The following is a 21,011-nucleotide window of genomic DNA, read 5'->3' on the forward strand; positions in this document are numbered from 1 at the left end:
TCTGCCCTTCTCTGATGAACTTTTAAAGTAGTCTATCGTTCAATCCGGGCCCAGTTTGGTATATATCCAAACTTTGGCGACGATCGATCTAAAATTGTGGATTTGTATAGAGAATCAATCATATATATCAATATAATCAATAATCAATTATATATATACTAGCTATAATACCCGGCGCTGCCTGGGTTTACTTCAATCAGGCTTTACGGATCATGTGATATCTCCCCTTTTCGTTGAGGGACATACAAACCGTGTCTAAGTTAACCAATATGACGACTTCCTGCGCGAATTATGAAATAAAGAAATCTAGATTCAAAGACGTAGAAATGAATATTTTTCCTTATTTAAAGGGTCGCTAGGTATTTCGATCCCCCTCGCCCCGAACTTCAAGTTATCCATCTGCCTATTTCTACTTCAAAAAATGCGTAATTAAAGCTGTGGAATTTCTTCGATGTAAACTGAAGAGCCAAAAAAACTAGTACAGACATGCGTATGGAACCAATCAGAGTACAGCGCTGCGGTCGGCAACGCCTATATAACACAACAAGTGTCTGGCATAGTTGTTAGATTGGTTACTGCGGGCTACAATGGCAGGTTATCGAGATTTAAGTGAGTTTGAACGTGGTGTTATAGTTGGCGCACGAGAGATGGGACATAGCATCTCCGAGGTAGCGATGAAATTTGGATTTTCACATACGTCTATTTCACGGGTGTACCGTGAATATTGGGAATCCGGTAAAAAATTGAATCTATGACATCGCTGCGGCCAGAAAAAGATCATGCAAGAACGGGACCAACGACTACTGACGCGAATCATTAAACGTGACAGACGTGCAACCCTTCCGCAAATTGTTAGTTTGATTTGAGATAGTTAGCTAATTCTAATAAGTAAAAATTTTACATTGTAGCTTTATACTTTTTTTAGAGTGTTCTATTCTTTATATACATATTTATTTTATTCGTGATTTAGTGTTGAGCATTCTATTTTACGTAATTTTTTCGTACATTCTATTTTACTTAATTTTTTCGTATAATCTCTTACATATATTTTGCATAGTAATGTATTTTGCATTATTTTAATTTCCAGTTAACGTTTCTCATTTTCCTATTTTTAAGTATTATTATTATTATTATCATCTAGCTTTAGCAATAGTGTTAGTATGCCTCGACCTCGACTAGTGTTGTGTAGAGCTTGCGACGGGAGGTTTCCATGGTCTAGGGGTATAGTAGCTGATAGTTTCAATTGTAAAGGATGCTTGGTTAGGAAAAGGCTGGAACTCGAGGTCGAAGCTTTACGGGAAAAAGTTAGGGTGCTAGAGGGCCCGGTTATAATGGAGCCTCTGGTCGTCGAGCCACCTGTTGATGAAGAAGCAATCTCCACGAACAACGACATTTTAGAGGGCGAATGGGTGGTCGTGGATGAGGTAGAGGGGGATAGTGATAGGGGTTTAATCACTTCTTCCTGGGGGGAAGATTGGCAACGTTCGAGACGTTTTTCATCGCCGAAAGTTGCCCTTGCGGGTGATTCTGTGGGTGGGAACAAATCAGGTTGGAGCAAATATTAGTGAGTCTCTGTCAGAGTACCAGGATTTACTGTTATCCGCTAGGGAGGGGGTTCAGATGTGGCAGTGATTCCAGTGCTGCCAAGGGGTAGTAAGGGGTATATGAATAGCATCCATCAATTCACTATAGGCCTGAAGGACATTTGCTCCTCACTTAGGGTCACGTTCTTGGAGCTTCCCTCATTTACCGATAGGTGGCTTCGTTCGGATAGGATCCATCTAATTAAAAGGGGGGTCTGGGAGATTTACGATAGTCTTAGGTCAGGTTTTTTACTCCCAGACCACGTAGTCAGAATGCGGGTTAGTAAATGATAATCACAACAGTACTGACGGGGGAATTACCCACTTCTGACTTGGATGGCTTCTCGATTGACACTAAATCACCGGGCAAATTAATTAAAATGTGTGTTAATAAATGGCAGGAGCTTGGGTAATAAGAAAGATTTTTTAGAAACTATGATAGTTGTGGAGGGCTTGGATCTTATAGCCATTACAGAATCTTGGGCAAACGATGGGGATGAATCTTTCTTACACATCTCAGGATACGATACTTTTTTGAGAAATAGATCTGATAGGAAAGGGGGTGGAGTGTTGATATACGTGAAATCCTGTTTGAAGGCTAGAGAGTTTAATGTGCAGAGAAGTGATATTGAAACCATATGGGTTGAACTTGAGAACAAAAGACGTCATAAACTTATTGTTGGGGTTTGTTACAATCCACAGAATAGGGATCAAAACTACATCGCCAAATTGCATGATGAAATTTCCTGCATGTGTAAGCGTGAGAGGGTTCTCATACTAAGGGATTTCAATTACCCAGGTATTGATTGGGAGAACTTTTCATCTGGAAATCAGTATGAAGGAGACTTTCTTAAGTTGGTACTCGAAAATTTTTTGTATCAGCATGTATCAGAAGCCACTAAGGGTACTGCTATTTTGGATTTAGTTCTTACTAGTTCTGAGGATCTAGTTGAACATATTTTGGTGGGGGAAGAGTTTTCTTCCAGTGATCATCGTATCGTCAGATTTCACTAACTTTTCCTCGGGTAAGGTTGATAACAAAAGACTGGTTCCTTGTTTTCGGAGAACTAACTTTGATGTTTTGAGAGGAAGGTTAGCAGAAGTTTTCAAAGACCGGTTGGAATCAGTAGGGGTGGTAAGTCAATGGGAAGATTTTAGTACGAAGCTGTCCTGTTTTGCACGACGTCATACCCTTTGTTCGAAAAAAGTGTGTTTGTACATTGCACCCTCTATGGTTCACGGATAGTGTGCGGAACCTTTATCTTGAAAAGAAAAGAGCATTCAGAGAGTATAAAAGTGGACGAGGTGACCTATCATTGTTTACTGATAAAAGAAGACTGTTGAAGAAACGAATAAGGGATAGTAAAAAGGAAGTTAAATGTAGGTTGGCAGATAACATTGGCTCTGACCCATAATCATTTTTTCGATACGTCAATAATGGATGTAAGGGGACAGTTGACCCCCTCTCGATAGGAGGCTCTAGGATAGAGAGCAATGTAGGCATGTGTAGTGCTTTCAATGACTTTTTCGCGTTGGTTTTTAATGGAGATAATGATATTCGATATACGGGTGTTGCATGGGGTGATAAAATCTTCAACGATATTCAAGTAGAAGACGTGGAGGTCCTAAATCTTCTAAGAAATGTATGTGCAAGCAAAGCACCAGGACCAGATATCTATCCCAGGGTCCTCAGGGAATGTGCTAATGAATTGTTGGGGCCAGTCACACAGATATACAGGAGTAGTGTTGCTGAGGATATTGTCCCAAGAGATTGGAAACTTGCTAACGTTGTTCCGATATTTAAGAAGGGTAGTAGGGAAGCTGTGTCAAATTATTGTCCAGTGAGTTTGACGAGCTCCCTCTCGAAAATTTTGGAAATTATCATCAAAAGGCAGTTTGTGAAGTGGATAGACGAGAATAATGTATTGTCAGATAATCAGCATGGGTTCAGGAAGGGGAAGTCATGTGTAACTAACCTCCTTTGCTTCTATGATCACGTGACTAAGGCTTTGGGTAAGATCAAAAATGTAGACGTTGCTTACCTTGATTTCCAGAAGGCATTCGATCGGGTCCAACATGGTAAACTCTTGAAGCGTTTACACGAGATTGGAATTGGGGGCAACTTTCTGAATTGGATAGAAGGGCTTAAGTTATGAAGAGAGACTTCATTTTTTGAATATGTTTACATTGGATGAACGCAGATGTCGAGGAGATATGATCGAAGTGTTCAAAATTTTCAATGGGATGGATAGAATGGACCATGAACTTTTAGTACACCGCCAATCTACTGCTTTTACAAGGGGACACCAGTATTGATTGGTAAGAAACAATGCGGCGCGGTAGCCCGGTCGATAAGATACTCGCCTAAAGTACCAAAGGATGTTTAGAGGTGTCGTGAGTTCGATACCCGGTTCGTCCTTGTCAGAAAACTTTCCTGACACAGGGGTACAACAAAAATACGGCGACTTGACTGCAGCAAAAAATTGCTACCGCAGGGAGTCCCCCATCGAGGGGTTAGCGCACCAACCTCTCGACGAGTATACAAAACAAGCCTGCCGTTCGGAATCGGCAATAAATTGTAGATCCCGGTCTAATTATCCCTCGTGTGCAGAAAATGACCGTGGTGCGACAAAAATGATCAAAAAAAAAAAAAAAATGATCAAGGGACAATGCAAGATTATGGTGTCGAGGGAATTTTTCCCTATTAGGGTTGTCAATAAATGGAATAGCTTACCCCCGGAGCTAGTAAATTGTAACACAATTGACACGTTTAAAAATAAATACGATAAACATGTTGGGGTAAATCGAGAAGCTATCCATTCTTAGAATAAGACAACCATAAGTATTCTTTATGGGCATTGTATAATATTTTATTATGTGTATATATTGTTTATAATTTGTATTAATTGCATTTTTAATTGGGTTGCTGTATTTTTGAAATATATGACATCCATGTTTTTATGGGCATCTTTTTATCAGCCACCTTGTTGGGCATTTTGCCTGTTGTAGTGTTGTATTCATAGGCGTAAACTTGTATCCGGCCCATGGGCCCGAGCCCCCCCCCCCAATATTTTTGAAGAGCCGGCTCACCCCCCCCCCCCCCAAAAAATTTGTGTAAATGGTTTCCTTATTATGCTATGACCAAAAAAAAAATTTTTGTTAAAAATTATTAATTTTATTAATCAATTACCAAAAATTGTCCTAATTATGAATTAGATAATGGAAACAATCTGCTCAAAATTTTATTTCTTTTAAATACTCCCGATGGTTTTTGGCTTTCTTGTTCATGCCAAAATAATTCTCTCTCATTTCTTTCTTGCTGCTCAGTTCCCCAAGTTTCACTCCCCTTTTTACCATAGCCCACTAAACAATGAATGTCTAGTCGGCCGTGCTTTTACTGCCAAAGTCACGACTGACTCAAAGAACTTTCTTTGAGTGAGGAGGGGTTTTTTCTTGTTTGCCTGGAAAAACTCAAAAGTGTCTCTTCTTTTGTTCACTGTGACCAGGGGGGGGGGGGGGCGCATGATGCCAACATGAAAGAAAGCCCAAAGATGTGTGGTGGAAAAGTCACCGACACAAAGAACATTGGGGGCTGAAAGATGCTGGTGGTCCCGTATATACAGGACTTGGCGAGGATGCAGGAGAGAGAAGGCACATTGCATTGTTTTTAATTATTGGGGGGGGGGGCTCAGCCCCCTTACAAAATTTATTGTGGGGGGAGGGCTCAAATGTCCTCATCCCATAGGTTCCAGCGCCTGTGTGTGATGGTGGTGAGAATCGGAAGGTAAATAATATTGAAACTAGATAAGAAAAAATTACACTCTGTACAGGATAGGCTCCGGGGCTGACCCCATTTAACCCTCCGCAAGAAATTTTGTAAGGGGACTGAGTGCGCCAAACAATAATTTCTGAAAAAGCAATGCACCTTCCTTCTCCTTCGTACGCGCTTGATTCCCGTATATGTACGGGACAACCAACAACTTTCAGCCCCCTCCCCCCATCCTCCCAATGTTTCCTTGAAAAATATTGGGGGAAAAACAGCACATTCTAAATGTCCATTCACAACAGAGAACCGAACGGCCGATACTAAAACTTTTTCTAGCCTCGTTGCAACAAAATTTGACTTGGGGGGGGGGGGGATAAAATAAAAACGAGTTAATTATAATATTGATTTACAAAACATGTGTGAAATAAAAAATAAATAAACAATTTTCAAAGGTTCAAGAGCCCCTCGGGCAGGACCTTTAATGTTTGCCCCAGGCTGCAAAGATCATAGTTACGTCCCCCCCCCCTCAAGATTTCTTCCTGTCTGGTTGGGTGTTTCGAAGATGAGAAACGAAACTAAAATTTAATAAAAAGCTGGTGCGGGTGGGGGGGGTTTATAAGTTGGTTACAAGACTCATTAGAAAAATATAGCTCACAAATTAAAAATAATTTCTTCAACTGAAATTACCTAACACAATTACTTAAGGACCTTCAATTACTTAAGGAAGCAGGTTGGCCACCCCTTCATAAACAGTGAAATGCATGCACAATATGGGTATACATAAGTGACGCAAAACGTATCTGTCTATTTAGAATTCAACAAATCATAAATAGTAAGTTCTCTGTATAACGTCACTAGGGGACCACATAAAAATGACCATAAGGGGTGATAACTTGATAATGAGTAATCCCGATTCACTTATTATGCTGGCAGGCACTAAAAAAAGGCACGATAATAGGCACCCCAATACTGCAGCAGTCTTAAGCTGGGTTCTTTGGTGGGCCATAGCTCACGGGCCACTCTATAGTGAATCTTGTGTGAAAAAAATAATAGAGAGGAATCGTCCCGGTCCCCCGAGTGGTGAGGGGGCATGTTTATAGTGTAATGCAGCAGTTCTCAACCTTTTTTGACTCGCGGAGCCCTATCCAGCATATAATTTTTATGGCGGAGCCCTGTTTGACTTGAGGAGCCCTTTTTTGTATATAATTTTTATGGCAGAGAGAGCCTGTGGGCCTCTTTTATATTTATTTATCTATCAAATTTACTGATTTATATTATTTCCCTCGAGTCAACGTGTTTTGAGTAATTTTTTGTAATAAAATTTTTCTTGATTTTAATTTTATGAAGTATGATTTTAAATTACAAGTTTTATATAGTTTTACATAGTTTTTAATTTTTAATTTCGAGATTTCTGTAGGGATATTTTTACGGAAGGGGAGGGGTTTCATTTTCAATAAGGTTTCAGTTATACGATTTTTGCATTTATACGACGCTTTGACCCGCTGTTTCGGCGGCATGATTGAAACCTCGTTTATACGCGCGTCATATAAATGAGGTTTTGTTGTATAGGACCTGAGCCCCCCCTAACATTTTCAATAACTTTACGCCTATGGTTGTATTTGTATTATGGCAGGCGTGTCGTAGAAATAACACAGCGCTTCCACATGTTTACGAAAGGTAAATTTTTTTTTCTCCCGTTTCTACACTCCAAAATTTGCTGCCCTGGGCCCACTTAGCCCCCCTGTAAATACGCTACTGAACATGAATCAAACACAGCTGTAATGACATAAATACGTAATCAGCCACATACACATTCTGCCATGTACCCATTTGTTGAAAATTTCACAGAAGAATGTGTATGATGTGTATGTATGGTTAAGTAGTAATAGAGTAAAATTGAAATGGTAAAAAAAAAAAAGCTTCTATCCAAACTTTGCAAGGGCAACTATTCAAAGCCTTTGGGGTCTCATTTATAGTGTGGATATTGATAGATATTTTAGTACACTAGAATCTTGACTATCCAGCTCACAACTATCCGACCTATTCTCTTGGTGCCACAATGTCGCGAATCATTGGAACTGTTGCCAAACCAAGCCAAGTTTGTTGCCAGTTTGGGATATTTACACACACACAAAGGTATGCATTTATTTTTATTTTTACATAATATAATGACTATTTACAGGCGAAAAATAGCATAATAAATGATAAGAACTATTTACATACTTTTTATAATGTTTATGTTCTTGGACTTCCTTTTTATATAATAAATATTTTTAAAATGCACAGTACAACAGTGAATAACAAACATTTAAATTATGTATATGTTACTGCCGAATCCCAAAGTTGGCCTCTTTAGGAACTGTCCAGCCTAGTTAATCCGGCCAATGTCCGAATTTTGTGCTTTTGCTGGCCCTTATATGTCAATCCCTATATATGTATCACTGAGATATCAATATCCATGTTCCTTTGATCATCAGGGTTGTCATAGCTAACCATAATAGGGATATATAACGATTGATGTATAAGGGGCCAGTTAGTTCGTGAAGTGGCTAACTTCAGGCTTTGGCAGTTACATATATATTTATGTACAACTGATTTATCGGATAACCAATCATGCACGGAAAAAAAATCATTGCTGCAATTTAAACAAAGAAACCATAATATTAAACACAAAACTGTATATATTTTGTATCTTATATATAAATGTGAAAGTATGTCTGTATGTATACCTGTTCTTTATACATGTCTACAATTTTAGGCCTATCATCGCCAGATTTTGCATATATGCCAAACAGGACCGGGATTGAACCGTAGGCTACTTTAAAAGTACGTCAGAGATGGGCGAAAAACTGTCGGGCAACAATGTGGTTTTGGGGCCTCAACAATTACTTCCTGAACGTTTGCTTTGGTTACCGTGGTTTCTAACAATGCGTTTCAGATATGTATATATATGCCTTTACAATGGTTTGTCACACCTTTAATTCTGTTATTATAACAGTTTATTCCTTTATAATGGTTTGTCACTTTTCCAATCCTCCCAGTATTGAAGAAAACCCGGGAAGCTCCGGGTATTTCTGCTAACCGATATACAGGGTGTCCTGCAAGTGCTAATGCGGCCTGCATCTCATCACCGCCCATCTTTTGGGCGAGTTCAAGTGCAAAATGATTCAGCACTGCTATCATTTTCACATCAGGTGATCAAACTTGGCAATGGAAGAATTCCTGTAGACCCAAACACTGGACTGATCACGTTCCCAAATGGATTTCGCCAGCTGCTAAACTCAGTTCAAGAACTTAGAATGCAGACAAAGCATTCAACAAAATCAGCTATTGAAAAAGAAACTTCTTTATTCTTTCAAAAGAAACTATGAGTGGTTTTGTGAGAGAGCGATTCTGACACCGAAAAATGACAGTGTGAACAAGATCAACAAAAAAATCCTAAAAATTATTCCGGGAGACTCCACATCTTACAAATCGGTTGACACTGTCACAGACACAGCGCAGACAGTTCTGTATCCTGCAGAATTTCTGAACACTTTGGATATTCCAAGTGTGCCACCACACAACTTGACCCTCAAAGTCGGAGCACCTATAATTCTTTTAAGAAATTTGGAGACAAATACTTAAAACTTAACGATGCTTAAACGATACTCTGCAATAGCAACAGACTCTGCCTGAAGAAATTGCGCAATTACATCATTGAAGCAATGATTCTAACTGGATGTGCCGGAGGAGAAGACGTCTTCACATTCCACATATCCCAATTGTCACTGAAGAAATGCCATTCACTTTCAAGCGATTGCGGTTTCTGATTCGTTTAGCTTTTGCCATGACAATCAACAAAGTGCAAGGCCAGTCGTTAGCAGTGGCAGGTATCAACCTACTTGAGCCCTGTATTTCTCACGGACAGCTTTTCGTCACCTGATGGTAATCCCAAAAATTTGTACATCTACACACCAGATGTACAAACAAAAATATTGTTCATCCACAATCAATTGCCTGAAGTTTTAATTAAAATATTTAAAAATAAAAGTATTTTTTTCTTGATGCAGAAATTTTTTTGATCAAGAAATATTTAATAAGCTATATGTATGTAAATTTTTTACAGGTCGAGCAACGTCGCCGGGTATCAGCTAGTTACAAATAACAGTGAATTGACTATCCTAGTTTGACAAGTTCAAAATGGCCATTAAAGTAGGCCTACAGTTTAGGAAAAGAAATCCACAAAATTTTCTTTTACTTTAGAGCCGAGACCTTTTTTTACTAAATCTCAAACATTTAAAGCACAGCAATTGGACAGCATCACATTCTTGTTTTTATAACCTCTTCGTAGCTGTCTCAAGGTAGTGAATTTGCAGACACTAACACTTTCGGTTAACCAATGTTTTGGTTGATCGGTATTCAGATAATCAATGCTCTACTGTACTAAAATTTTAGCTTGTAACTAATTAATGTAATACCTAGTGCTGTAATTATATTTAAAAAAAACTGTCATGTTAGTTTCATTCGTTTCTTTCAAATAAATACAAAATTTTTGATTTGAAATATTTTTAAAAATTTGAATATTTTTATTTGCAAAATTTACATATTCTCTAGCCATAGTAATAATTAGACTTCTACATATTAAAATGCTCATCTCTGTGATCTCTGCGTGTCCGGAAAATTCACAGACAACAATTCACCGCCATGCAATTCACCACCGGAAAATGCATCAGCGGAAAATTCACAGCTAGGAAAATTCACAGACTAACAATTCACCGACAACATTTCGATGCGAGTCAGAAATCGGGGGAGTGAGCGAGTGACCTACTGAGTATGTGAGTGAGTGACCTAGTAATTGAATGAGTGAGTGACCTAGTGAGTATGTGAGTGAGTGAGGGAGTGAGTGAATTAGTTAGTTTTAACCTAGTAGTGTCACAAATGATTAAAAAATCTGATTGTTATATGTTATATTATATATATATTACAATATCGACCTAATGGCATATTTATAGCTTCAGTGGTTTCTGATTGGCGTGATTCCAATGTATGACCCCCCTCCATTATTGGACCCCCCCCCCCCTTAGGAGTCGAATATGGAAAAACCTTTCTTAGTCAGTCTTCACGTCGTGAAACAAAACTATTCACAAAATTTGATATTTATAGCTTCAGAGCGGTTTTGGCTCGGCGATAACGAATCAGTCAGGACATGTTATTTTATATATGCAGTATATTTAATTCATCGCGTATCCACTTACTTTATTATATTTTTTAATTCTTTGTTATTATTCCTTTTAACGTTCCATTAGAAGATTTTGAGTAAAACAGAGTTAATGGAATTATTGAATATATTCTCTTGTGCAACAGTAATTTGTAATTTCTTCCGTATTATCTCAATTTCTTCTAATAAAGTCATTATTAAAACTTTCCACCATGTCTTTAGGATCACTGACAAGGTCACTCCCTCACTTTCTCACTTGGTCATTCATCCACTCAGTAGCTCACTCACTCGTCACTCACTCACTAGATACTCATACACTCAGTAGCTCACTCACTAGATACTCATACACTCAGTAGCTCACTCACTAGATACTCATACACTCAGTAGCTCACTCACTAGATACTCATACACTCAGTAGCTTACTCACTAGATCACTCATCCACTCAGTAGCTCACTTACTCATTAGATACTCATACACTCAGTAGCTCGCTCACTCACTAGATCACTCATCCACTCAGTAGCTCACTAACAGATTCAGTAGCTCGGTCATTCACCCAGTAGCGCACTCACTCATGGACTCGGTAGCTCACTCATGGACTCAGCAGCTCGCTCACTCACTGATTCGGTAATGCAATTGCTCACTCCCTCGCTCACTGACTCAGAAACTCAATCGCTTTTTCCCTCGATTTCTGACTCACATTGAACTGTTGTCTGTGAATTTTTTGTAAACCTGATCTCTGTAGGAATCTGTAGAAATCTAATAGTATGCATTCATTGGGATACCCTGTAAGTTAAAATATGAATCTTTTAAATGCTAATTTGTTTAAGTTGACTTACTGTGCGAAAGTTTGTACGTGATGATACATTTTAAAATACAATAAAACGTGCTCAAAATACTGTCATGAATTCAGACCTGCCAATTTTCCAGATTTAGTCCGGCAATGCCAGATTTTGTAGCATTTACAGGGCTTCTTGGTTATGAATTCATATAACCAGGTTTCAAATTCATATAACTGAGTTTCAGTTGTTGCCATCAACATGAAAACAATAAAAACTTTAAAAACATGAAGCAAACAGGGCTCGGCATGGGTCGCTTTTATTATGTATTCTTAGGCCCAGGTCACTTTTATCACTTTTTTTATCAAAAACTTCATCTTTTGCGCTCTTCCTCTATTGACATTTCTTTTTTGTTCAAGGAAGAACTTTATGGGTTCAAGGTCCGTTATTTTCTTTCTCTCTTCACTTAGGAAGCATACCCCGGACCAACAAAAAAAAAAAAAGAACTTTCTCGTTAGTCTCCCCCCCCCCCCCAGAGCATATTGTGTGATGGGTCATTCCATGTCAAATCACCCAGCCATGCCACCCATAGTCTCAAATTTCAATGTTTTTTTTTTATTTGTTGCATTTACCATCCTTATTAACCGTGTGAAATATTATTTGCATATCTCTAAAACTTTTTGAGAAAAAAACTGTTGAAATTTATCAAAAACTGATGCAGATGACTTTTCCGAGGCTAAATTTTTAAGCGGCATTGTTTGAGAAAATAAATCATAACTTCTTCAATTTTCAATATATTCAAGTGAAATTTTCACTAAAGTGTTCACAAAAACATACAGAATATGAATAAAAATAATTCATACAATTACATTTGAAATTTACATGCAAAAACATTATGTGAACTTTTTTTTTTGTGGAATTTTTCGTTAGAAAAAATACAATTTTTCAAACGTATTTTTAGACCAGAGGAACAGCAGTTACCAAAACAACTTTTATTTTAAATTTCTCCTAAATATATGAAGTAAAATACTGGAGAAAAAAATAATGGTTTTTTGACCGTTAATATGTTTATTCTGGCTCGCAACACAAAATTCATCAAAATAAGACTGGATCGTTCCGATTTCAAATCATTCAACTAGATACTGAAATGCAACCCATCATCCCGGATTCCAATTATTATTTTTTATTTATTGCTTCTACTATGCTTGTTGGCCATGCAAAGTTTCATGTACGTATCTCAAAAACTTTTTGAGAAAAAAAATGTTTTCTAACCTCACGAATGAGACGTCTCTTAGGCTAACCCCATTCAAGCAATATTATTTGTGAAAATATATCATAACCTTGCAGATTTTCAATACATTAAAAAAAAATTTTCACTAAAATGCTCACAAAAAATGCAGATTATGAATAGAAAAAATGTAAACCTTAGAGAAAAAAAGTCATTTAAATTTGATTTTTTTTATTAATTATTAATTTTTTTATTTTTAACACAATTTTTTAAACACTTTTTTAAATACATTGAGTAACAAAACACAATTGTACTACATTAATTACATTTGTACATTTTGACTTAATATAATGATTCATGCTTAGTAAAAAGAAATTTATATTTTATTTTTCATGTATGCTTATATATTTATTACAGTATTCACTAAATTAAGTTTCATGAGTAGTTAATGCCCAATAATTCAAAACAATTAATAAATTTCAAAATTCTAGGATTAAATGAAATAATTAGAAATGTTAATGTAATGTGTCAAATGGGAGTTCACTTTTAATTTATCTATAAATATTTCTTATGATGCAACAAAGACAAACTTTTGCAATCTGATATATTTTTGCATAAAGAATTATTTTGTATTTGATAAATACAGATAATATTAATCATATATATAGATGTATTTTTGAAGTTTTTTGCATGCTTGATTATAAAGTTATTTTACCACAACAGTGTTAAATTTTTTTTTTAATTACTTTGATTTTTACAGCATATATTTTAATAAACATATATTTAATGTATATGATAAATATGAAATGGTTATACTCGTCTGAAAAAAAATCTACATTATAATATTTAACACAGGCCTCTATATACACTGCTGGCCACCGTAAATGCAACACCCTGAAGGAAGCATGCAAATAATATGAAATTTACAACATGCATTAGCGGAGGTGAGATATGCAAATGATTAGAATTTCAGCACAGACGCACATCACGCACGCCTGTGGCGCCACTTCAAAGCGCTATTTAAGGCTTGGAGATTTCGACGATTTGAAGTACGGCAATTGTGTTTTTCTTGTGGTTTTTTCAAAAAAACGATCAATTATGCCTCGTAGAAAACAGCGATCATCTTTTGATCAAGTATCCAAGTTCGACAGAGGAAGCATAGTGGCCTACCGAGATTGAGGATTATCTTTCAGGGAAATCGGTAGTTGTGTTGGACGAAACCAAACAACTGTAATGCGGATATGTGATCGTTGGATGCAGGAGGGTACGACGGACCGACGTGTTCGATCGCATCCACCTCAGTGCACCACTTCACGTGATGACAGGCGTATTGTGCGTATGGTAGTGACGGATCGCTCAGCCACATCACGAACCATAGCACAGCACATTCAGTCTTTACCGCATCATCCAGTGTCTGCGCGTACCATTCGACGCCGTTTACAGCAGAGTGGTCTGTCCGCAAGACGTCCATTGCTTCGTCTACCCTTGACGCAGAACCACAGACGTCTCCGCCACCAATGGTGCCATGAAAGAAGGATGTGGACGGCACAATGGAATGAAATTGTCTTTACTGACGAGTCACGCTTCTGTCTGCAACACCACGATGGTCGGATTCGAGTCTGGAGACACCGTGGAGAGAGGATGCTGAACAGCTGCGTTATGCACCGCCACACTGGTCCTGCACCGGGTATTATGGTATGGGGCGGTATTGGATATCACTCTCGCACTCCTCTAGTACGCATTGCCGGTACTTTAAAAAGCCAGCGCTACATCTCCAAGGTGTTGGAGCCAGTTGTCCTTCCTTACCTTCAGGGCTTGCCCACAGCCATATTTCAACAGGATAATGCGCGACCACACGTGGCACGCATTGTCCAAAGGTTCTTCGTCAATCGCCAGATTGAATTGCTTCCCTGGCCAGCTTGCTCTCCGGATCTTTCACCGATAGAAAACATGTGGTCCATGGTTGCTCAACGATTGACCCAGATTACATCCCCAGCTGCCACACCAGATCAACTTTGGCAACGCGTGGAAGCTGCTTGGTCTGCTGTATCCCAAGAACACATCCAAAGTCTCTTTGAATCAATGCCGAGGCGTGTGGCAGCGGTGATCTCCAACAATGGCGACTACTGATTTTGGCAGGAACCACACTTCACAGAAGTCTATAAATTTAATCATTTGATGCTTGGTCAACATGTTATCTACAAAATAAATATTGTTGCGATATCTCGTCTTTCTTGGTGTTGCAATTTGGGTGGCCAGCAGTGTGTTTTTCCCAAGAAATAATTTAAAATTGCTGATAAAAAGGCAGAATATGAAGTATTAAATCACAAAGAATGAAATAATTATCAGCTACAACCTAATTGTTGTAGCTGAGGCAGATGGAAGAGAGTAAAATTAAAAACCTAATGTATATAACGTGGTGGTGATATATAAGATGTGATGTTTCTTGTTGTGATGATGATTGTAAAAAATAATAATAGCTTCTTTGAAGATATAACCTATGACACACTGGTCTTTGTCCTTCAGAGGGCAGCTGGTGTCTTATTTAATTATAAGACTTTATCATCCCAGCAGGTGATGATAAAGTCACTGCTGCTGCTTCATTGTGAAAACTAAAACAAAAGTGTTAGAACTAAACTGCCCCCCTCCCCAATCAAATGATGCAAGTCTCAATTATGATCTTGCTGAAGACAGAGAATGTGCTCCATAAAATAGCCTACTCCAGGGTTAGAAAATTTTTCTTATGATAACACAATCTCCATTTGAGCTAAATATTTTATATCATAACTTTGGAATTCAAAGTGAAATGTCAGAAAAGACACTGAAATTTATACTGTTGGGAAAAAAAACTGGATCTGACTGTCATAAAAAGTGTTATGCAAAAGTGTAAAATCTGTTACCCATTACATCATTGGACCCATCGGACATCAATATTGAGGAGTGGAGCAAGTTCTGAACATTTATCTACTGTGTGTTTAAGCATCATAGAGCTTTTTTCTCAAAGTATGAAATACATATGAAAGCATGCTTTAATCCTTTTAAATGTCATAAAAAAAATAACAAAAGGTTTGAAGATAGTAAACTTATATTTTTCATGTATAAATAAAATAAATGGTTGTGCAAAATTAATTCCAGGGCAAAAAATATGTCATGCCTGTAAGGACAAGGAATATAAACATCAATAAATTAGGTGAAGAAAATGAATACTGTGAAGAGATGAACAGTGATAGTAATGTAGAGAAGTAACTTGGAAAAATGTCAATTACTAAACAAGAAGCACTTGAAGAAATAAATTCATCTCTACAGAACATGGAAGAGTCACCAATTAAACATCATAGGGTAGCTTCACAGTGCAAGTCGAACAATGCCAAAAGAAAAGTTGAATCTGCTTGTAACACTTTAAAATCAAAGGTTTGCAAAGTTTTTGAAGAATTACTAGAAAATGAATCTCAAAGCACACTTAATGAAGATATTAAAAGAAGCAAATGATATGATTATTTTGATAAAGTTAATTAGAAATAATACTGAATTTAACCATCACAAGGGGAAAACTGCAAATTTTGACTCTGGCCCCTGCTTTAGGAAAGGGGAACAAGGAAAAAAATCTGAAGAGTTTAATGTCACTGAATATGCTGTATGAAAAGCAGGAGAGCTTTTGTAAATGAAAAAGCAAAGGTGAGAAAAGTGAAATTTTAATGATATTGAATGAATGAATGATAATGAAATAATGAATATATTGAAAATCTGCAAAGTTATGATATATTTTCACAAATAATATTGCTTGAATGGGGTTAGCCTAAGAGACGTCATTCGTGAGGTTAGAAAACTTTTTTTTTCTCAAAAAGTTTTTGAGATACGTACATGAAACTTTGCATGGCCAACAAGCATAGTAGAAGCAATAAATAAAAAATAATAATTGGAATCCGGGATGATGGGTTGCATTTCAGTATCTAGTTGAATGATTTGAAATCGGAACGATCCAGTCTTATTTTGATGAATTTTGTGTTGCGAGCCAGAATAAACATATTAACGGTCAAAAAACCATTATTTTTTTCTCCAGTATTTTACTTCATATATTTAGGAGAAATTTAAAATAAAAGTTGTTTTGGTAACTGCTGTTCCTCTGGTCTAAAAATACGTTTGAAAAATTGTATTTTTTCTAACGAAAAATTCCACAAAAAAAAGTTCACATAATGTTTTTGCATGTAAATTTCAAATGTAATTGTATGAATTATTTTTATTCATATTCTGTATGTTTTTGTGAACACTTCAGTGAAAATTTCACTTGAATATATTGAAAATTGAAAAAATTATGATTTATTTTCTCAAACAATGCTGCTTAAAAATTGAGCCTCGGAAAAGTCATCTGCATCAGTTTTTGATAAATTTCAACAGTTTTTTTCTCAAAAAGTTTTAGAGATATGCAAATAATATTTCACACGGTTAATAAGGATGGTAAATGCAACAAATAAAAAAATCATTGAAATCTGAGACTATGGGTGTGATTTTGGCATTTTGCCGGGTGATTTGAAATGGAATGACCCTGACGTCAGCATAATTTGATTTCAAGGTGCTTCGAATGAAAGCTCGTTTGTTATAGAGTTGTCATTGTATGAAAAAGCCAGCCGCGAACAATATAGCAAGAAAGGTGAACTACAACAAAGAATTTTTACCCCTCCTTCTTTCCATTTTTTCTTATTTCCCCCACCTACTCCATACTTTACGTTACTTTAATGCAGGAATGCAAAAGCTGCGCGAAACAGTTTTCATGCTACAAGGTGCACTGAATCCCTGCATATTTGTGCCAATTCTGGTTTTTGGTGAGAGTAGAGAATATTTTTGTCACTATCTGGTCTTTTTTTTTTTTCAATATTTTGGTCACTAGTTTCGAGCCAACCCACCAAAGAAACACACCAAACATTGAGTTTGCTGTCTTCACACTGCTACTGTTTATTTCTTTAGGATCCCCCACATTCACATAAAAAAGCTCTTACGGTATCGCATCACCTGAACTCTAAGCACAGTACCCTGTATTGGCAAAAATTTAGCATGCGAAAATGAGTTTGCAGGATTTTCCTAAGGATATTACAGGATTTTTATCTTCTGAAGGTTGGCAGGCCTGTGAATTATAATTTTTGATATTGCACTTTAGATTTGGCTAAATGGGAACAAATAATATTGTATTCTTAATGTTCGCAGTGATGAAGGTGTGAATTTTGCTATCCAAAAAGGCCTTGTTGGTTCACGGAGCCAGATTTTGTTTTTTAAACATAATGACATGAAAGATTTGGAGCGTTTGCTTTCGGAACAAAGTGATCAGGATTTAGCAGTGAGTTTTTTATTCAATGTTGTTTACACACAAGTAATCATTTAACTGATTTTTTTTTAATGTTCATTCTTACACTAGCATGAAAATTCAATGCAGTTAAAATTCTTATGATCTTCCAATGTATTCTTGTGTCTTTAGCATTTATGGAAAAGCATTAATCAAACAGGAAATTCGGAGAACCAATATCATCTTTGTGTGCTTTTTGGAAAGAAAGAAATTCCTTAAAGAAGAAAAATAAAGAAATAAATTCTTTATAACATTAAGTTTTTTCAACAAAACTTCATCATTGAGCTGTTGCTCTGTAATTTAGATAATATTAGCTCTTTTGTTTTCTACAAGAAGAAATGGGGAAATAAGTTATTGAACTTGGTAATTCATGCTCACTTCCACATTCGTAGAATTTTATTCCACACAGTAGGATTTTATTCCATACCGTAGGATTCTATTTTCAGTTTCATGTTTTACTCATCCTAGAAATTCACCCTGGCATGACCTGTTGCACAGAAAGGGATAGGTATGCACCACACAATAATATATAATCAGTAAATTTTTAATTTATGGGAAAAATTCCAATTAATATAATTTATGAGGCCCAAGAGTTGGGGCCAATTGTTGCCCTACAGTTTTTCACCCATTTTGGGCATTTGCACAGCTCTGACGAACTTTTAATGTGGCCTATCGTTCAAGTCGGGTCCCATTTGGGATATATGCAAAATTTGGTGATCATAGATCTAAAATTGTAGATTTGTATAAAGAACATACATACACAGAAAATCAATTTTATATGCAGTTGACCCCCAATATTCTCTGGGGTTACTACACCATGAAGAAAGGGTATTTCATAGTGACAACAGGAATTTTTTTATGATTCCTGGGTTTTTCGCTACATTCATTCAATGTTGTTTAGTTGTGTATTCATAACGGGAAACAATATTTGTTTATGAATATAAAATGGGCTTCAAAATTAGATTAAAAATTATGTAATTCATATTGAAAGTAAAATTTAGTATTCATTATTTACACTTTTCCTTACAAGAACTTTTTCAGTAATCCCACGATATGAGAAAGATGTAAAATAAGCACGTGAAATTAAGTATGAGAAAGTCTAACATGATACTGTGAAATAATTATTGATTTCTTACTGATAAGTGGAATTTATGATAAGCAGTTTGGAGTATTTTTTTTCATTATTCGTACACATTCACAATATGTTGAATTTGCGCAGACCCATGCAAAAATTAAGTTTTGTTTCCACATTTTGATGCTACCTGACTGTCAGACCCGTTTACTTATTTACTTTTTTTGATGGCTCACGAACAATTACATGTTCAAGAGACCACGAACGTTTCCTCTTGCACAAGGGCAACATGTATGATGAACGTAGCTCTTCGATAAGATTTAAGAGAAACTGCGTTCGAAAAATAGTTCTATCCTCCTGTACTGCTCTATACAAAATACAGAAATTGTTTTATAGTGTGATCTAGGATGATGTAGAAAATTTGGACAGGCCACCCCATTTTGCAACCTTCACAGAATATTTTTCTGGCCATTTGATCGGCTACAACTATGGCAAATTGTGTTGAATGGTAGTGTGAAATAGTTTCTGGAATCTTTTTGGGGCTTTCATTGCCGATGTCGACTTTCAGATGAAGTGTGCTGAGTAATAAAACATTTTTATCTTTTTGACAAATTTTCTTTTGATAAGTTTTGATAAGTATCTTCCTTGATAAATTCTAATCATGAAATCATTGCATTCCAATAGTGATGTTTCATGCAACTGTAGTTTCGCTATGTTCATTGCATTATATAACATTGCGCTTTTTTGGTTTTGTCTCATCCTCCCTACTAAGCTCGTATTTTTGGATTTTAGCATTTGAGCTAGCTTCAGTGTAGTGAAAGGTGTCGGTTGAGGCATTTCTGCAATTTTCCTCAAATTTCTTGATTAGTTGCATCACTATGTGCTCTGAAAGAGAGCAATTTGTTGTACGCTGATCCTTTCCAAGGTTTGTAAATTTGTTCGAAATGTATTTGGTGCAAGCCTGATTTTTTTCTTTTATGACATCGTTTGCCTACAGAAATTTCTGCTGCATGTCTTTTCTAGAGTTGAGCTTTTACTTTCCCAAAACCTCAGTCACAGTTCCGTCAGAATACCAGGTATTCAAATTTACAAAGGAAACAAGATTTAGCTCTACTTGACGTTCCTTTATTGAAAAAAATATATCTCCTCGGACAATAAATTGGCCTTGACCTTGAAAGACCTTTATTCTTCACTGTCTTCATTTAGAAATACGTTTTAGAAAGGGTAACCACTTCCAAGAAAAGTATACACCCTCTTTTTCCCATAGAATAGTATATTGGGTCAAAATGATCCAAGCTGCGGTTCTAAGTATAAGTGCTTATAGCTCTGAAACACGAAATGTGAAGAGAATAAAATTTTTGTGAATTAATATTCACATGATATCATGAAAAGTCACGAAATTTCTTTATCATACAAATACAAATACGACGCCACAACAGGCAAATTGCCCAACGAGGTGGCTGACTTAAGAACATCATGGATCCCCGAGCCAGTTTTTGGAGGCCCTACTTACTACTGCTACACCACACATGCACCCCCCCCCCCCCCGCGGAACCCCCAACGAACCGGTACATGCGGGAATGTGCGTGTACGTGTACTGCAACCTGACGTAAAGTTTGTTTCTGTGTAATGCTTGTTATGTGTAGTGCTGCCATCTGCCCCCAGTTTTTTTAACTATGAGTGAAGTGTTATGGTTGAATGATTTACCGTTGTAGAACTGTTGCTCTCTGTGGCGAGACTTTTTAATGGGGAGATCGGCTTGCATTTGCGCCTTGAAGTTGGGAACCACAGAAAACCATCTGAGCTTACGTTTTTGAGATAAATGAAAATGGAGTTTGATTTGGGTTAAATTGACCCACTCCGCTGTTCTAGTTTTAAGGAAGTTTTACAAACCCTCTGATGGTAACAAGAAAAGTTGTTTGCCTTTTCGTGCAGGGAACTTAGCAGCCAATAATCCTGGATAATAATTAAAGATTATAGTGACACGCATGTGATTTTAATTCCTCTTTTGTTGAAGTTATGTACATGCGATAACAAAACATGAATATTG

General features: G+C 36.8%; 1 protein-coding gene across 2 annotated transcripts in view; it reads left to right on the forward strand.

Moving 5' to 3' along the window:
• Spt-I (serine palmitoyltransferase subunit I) overlaps nucleotides 1-21,011 on the forward strand; it is a 280,091-nt gene that overhangs the window by 97,763 nt on the left and 161,317 nt on the right. For both annotated transcript variants that reach the window (XM_089249944.1, XM_089249945.1), the window contains exon 7: nucleotides 17,754-17,883. In XM_089249944.1, the coding sequence (XP_089106070.1) occupies nucleotides 17,754-17,883 (130 nt within the window). The remainder of the gene's footprint in view (nucleotides 1-17,753; nucleotides 17,884-21,011) is intronic.

The sequence above is a fragment of the Pholcus phalangioides genome, unplaced genomic scaffold (assembly GCF_987345545.1).
Source record: "Pholcus phalangioides strain wild (caught in Gottingen) unplaced genomic scaffold, Ppha-v1.0 ptg000022l_1, whole genome shotgun sequence".
Lineage (NCBI taxonomy): Eukaryota > Metazoa > Arthropoda > Arachnida > Araneae > Pholcidae > Pholcus > Pholcus phalangioides.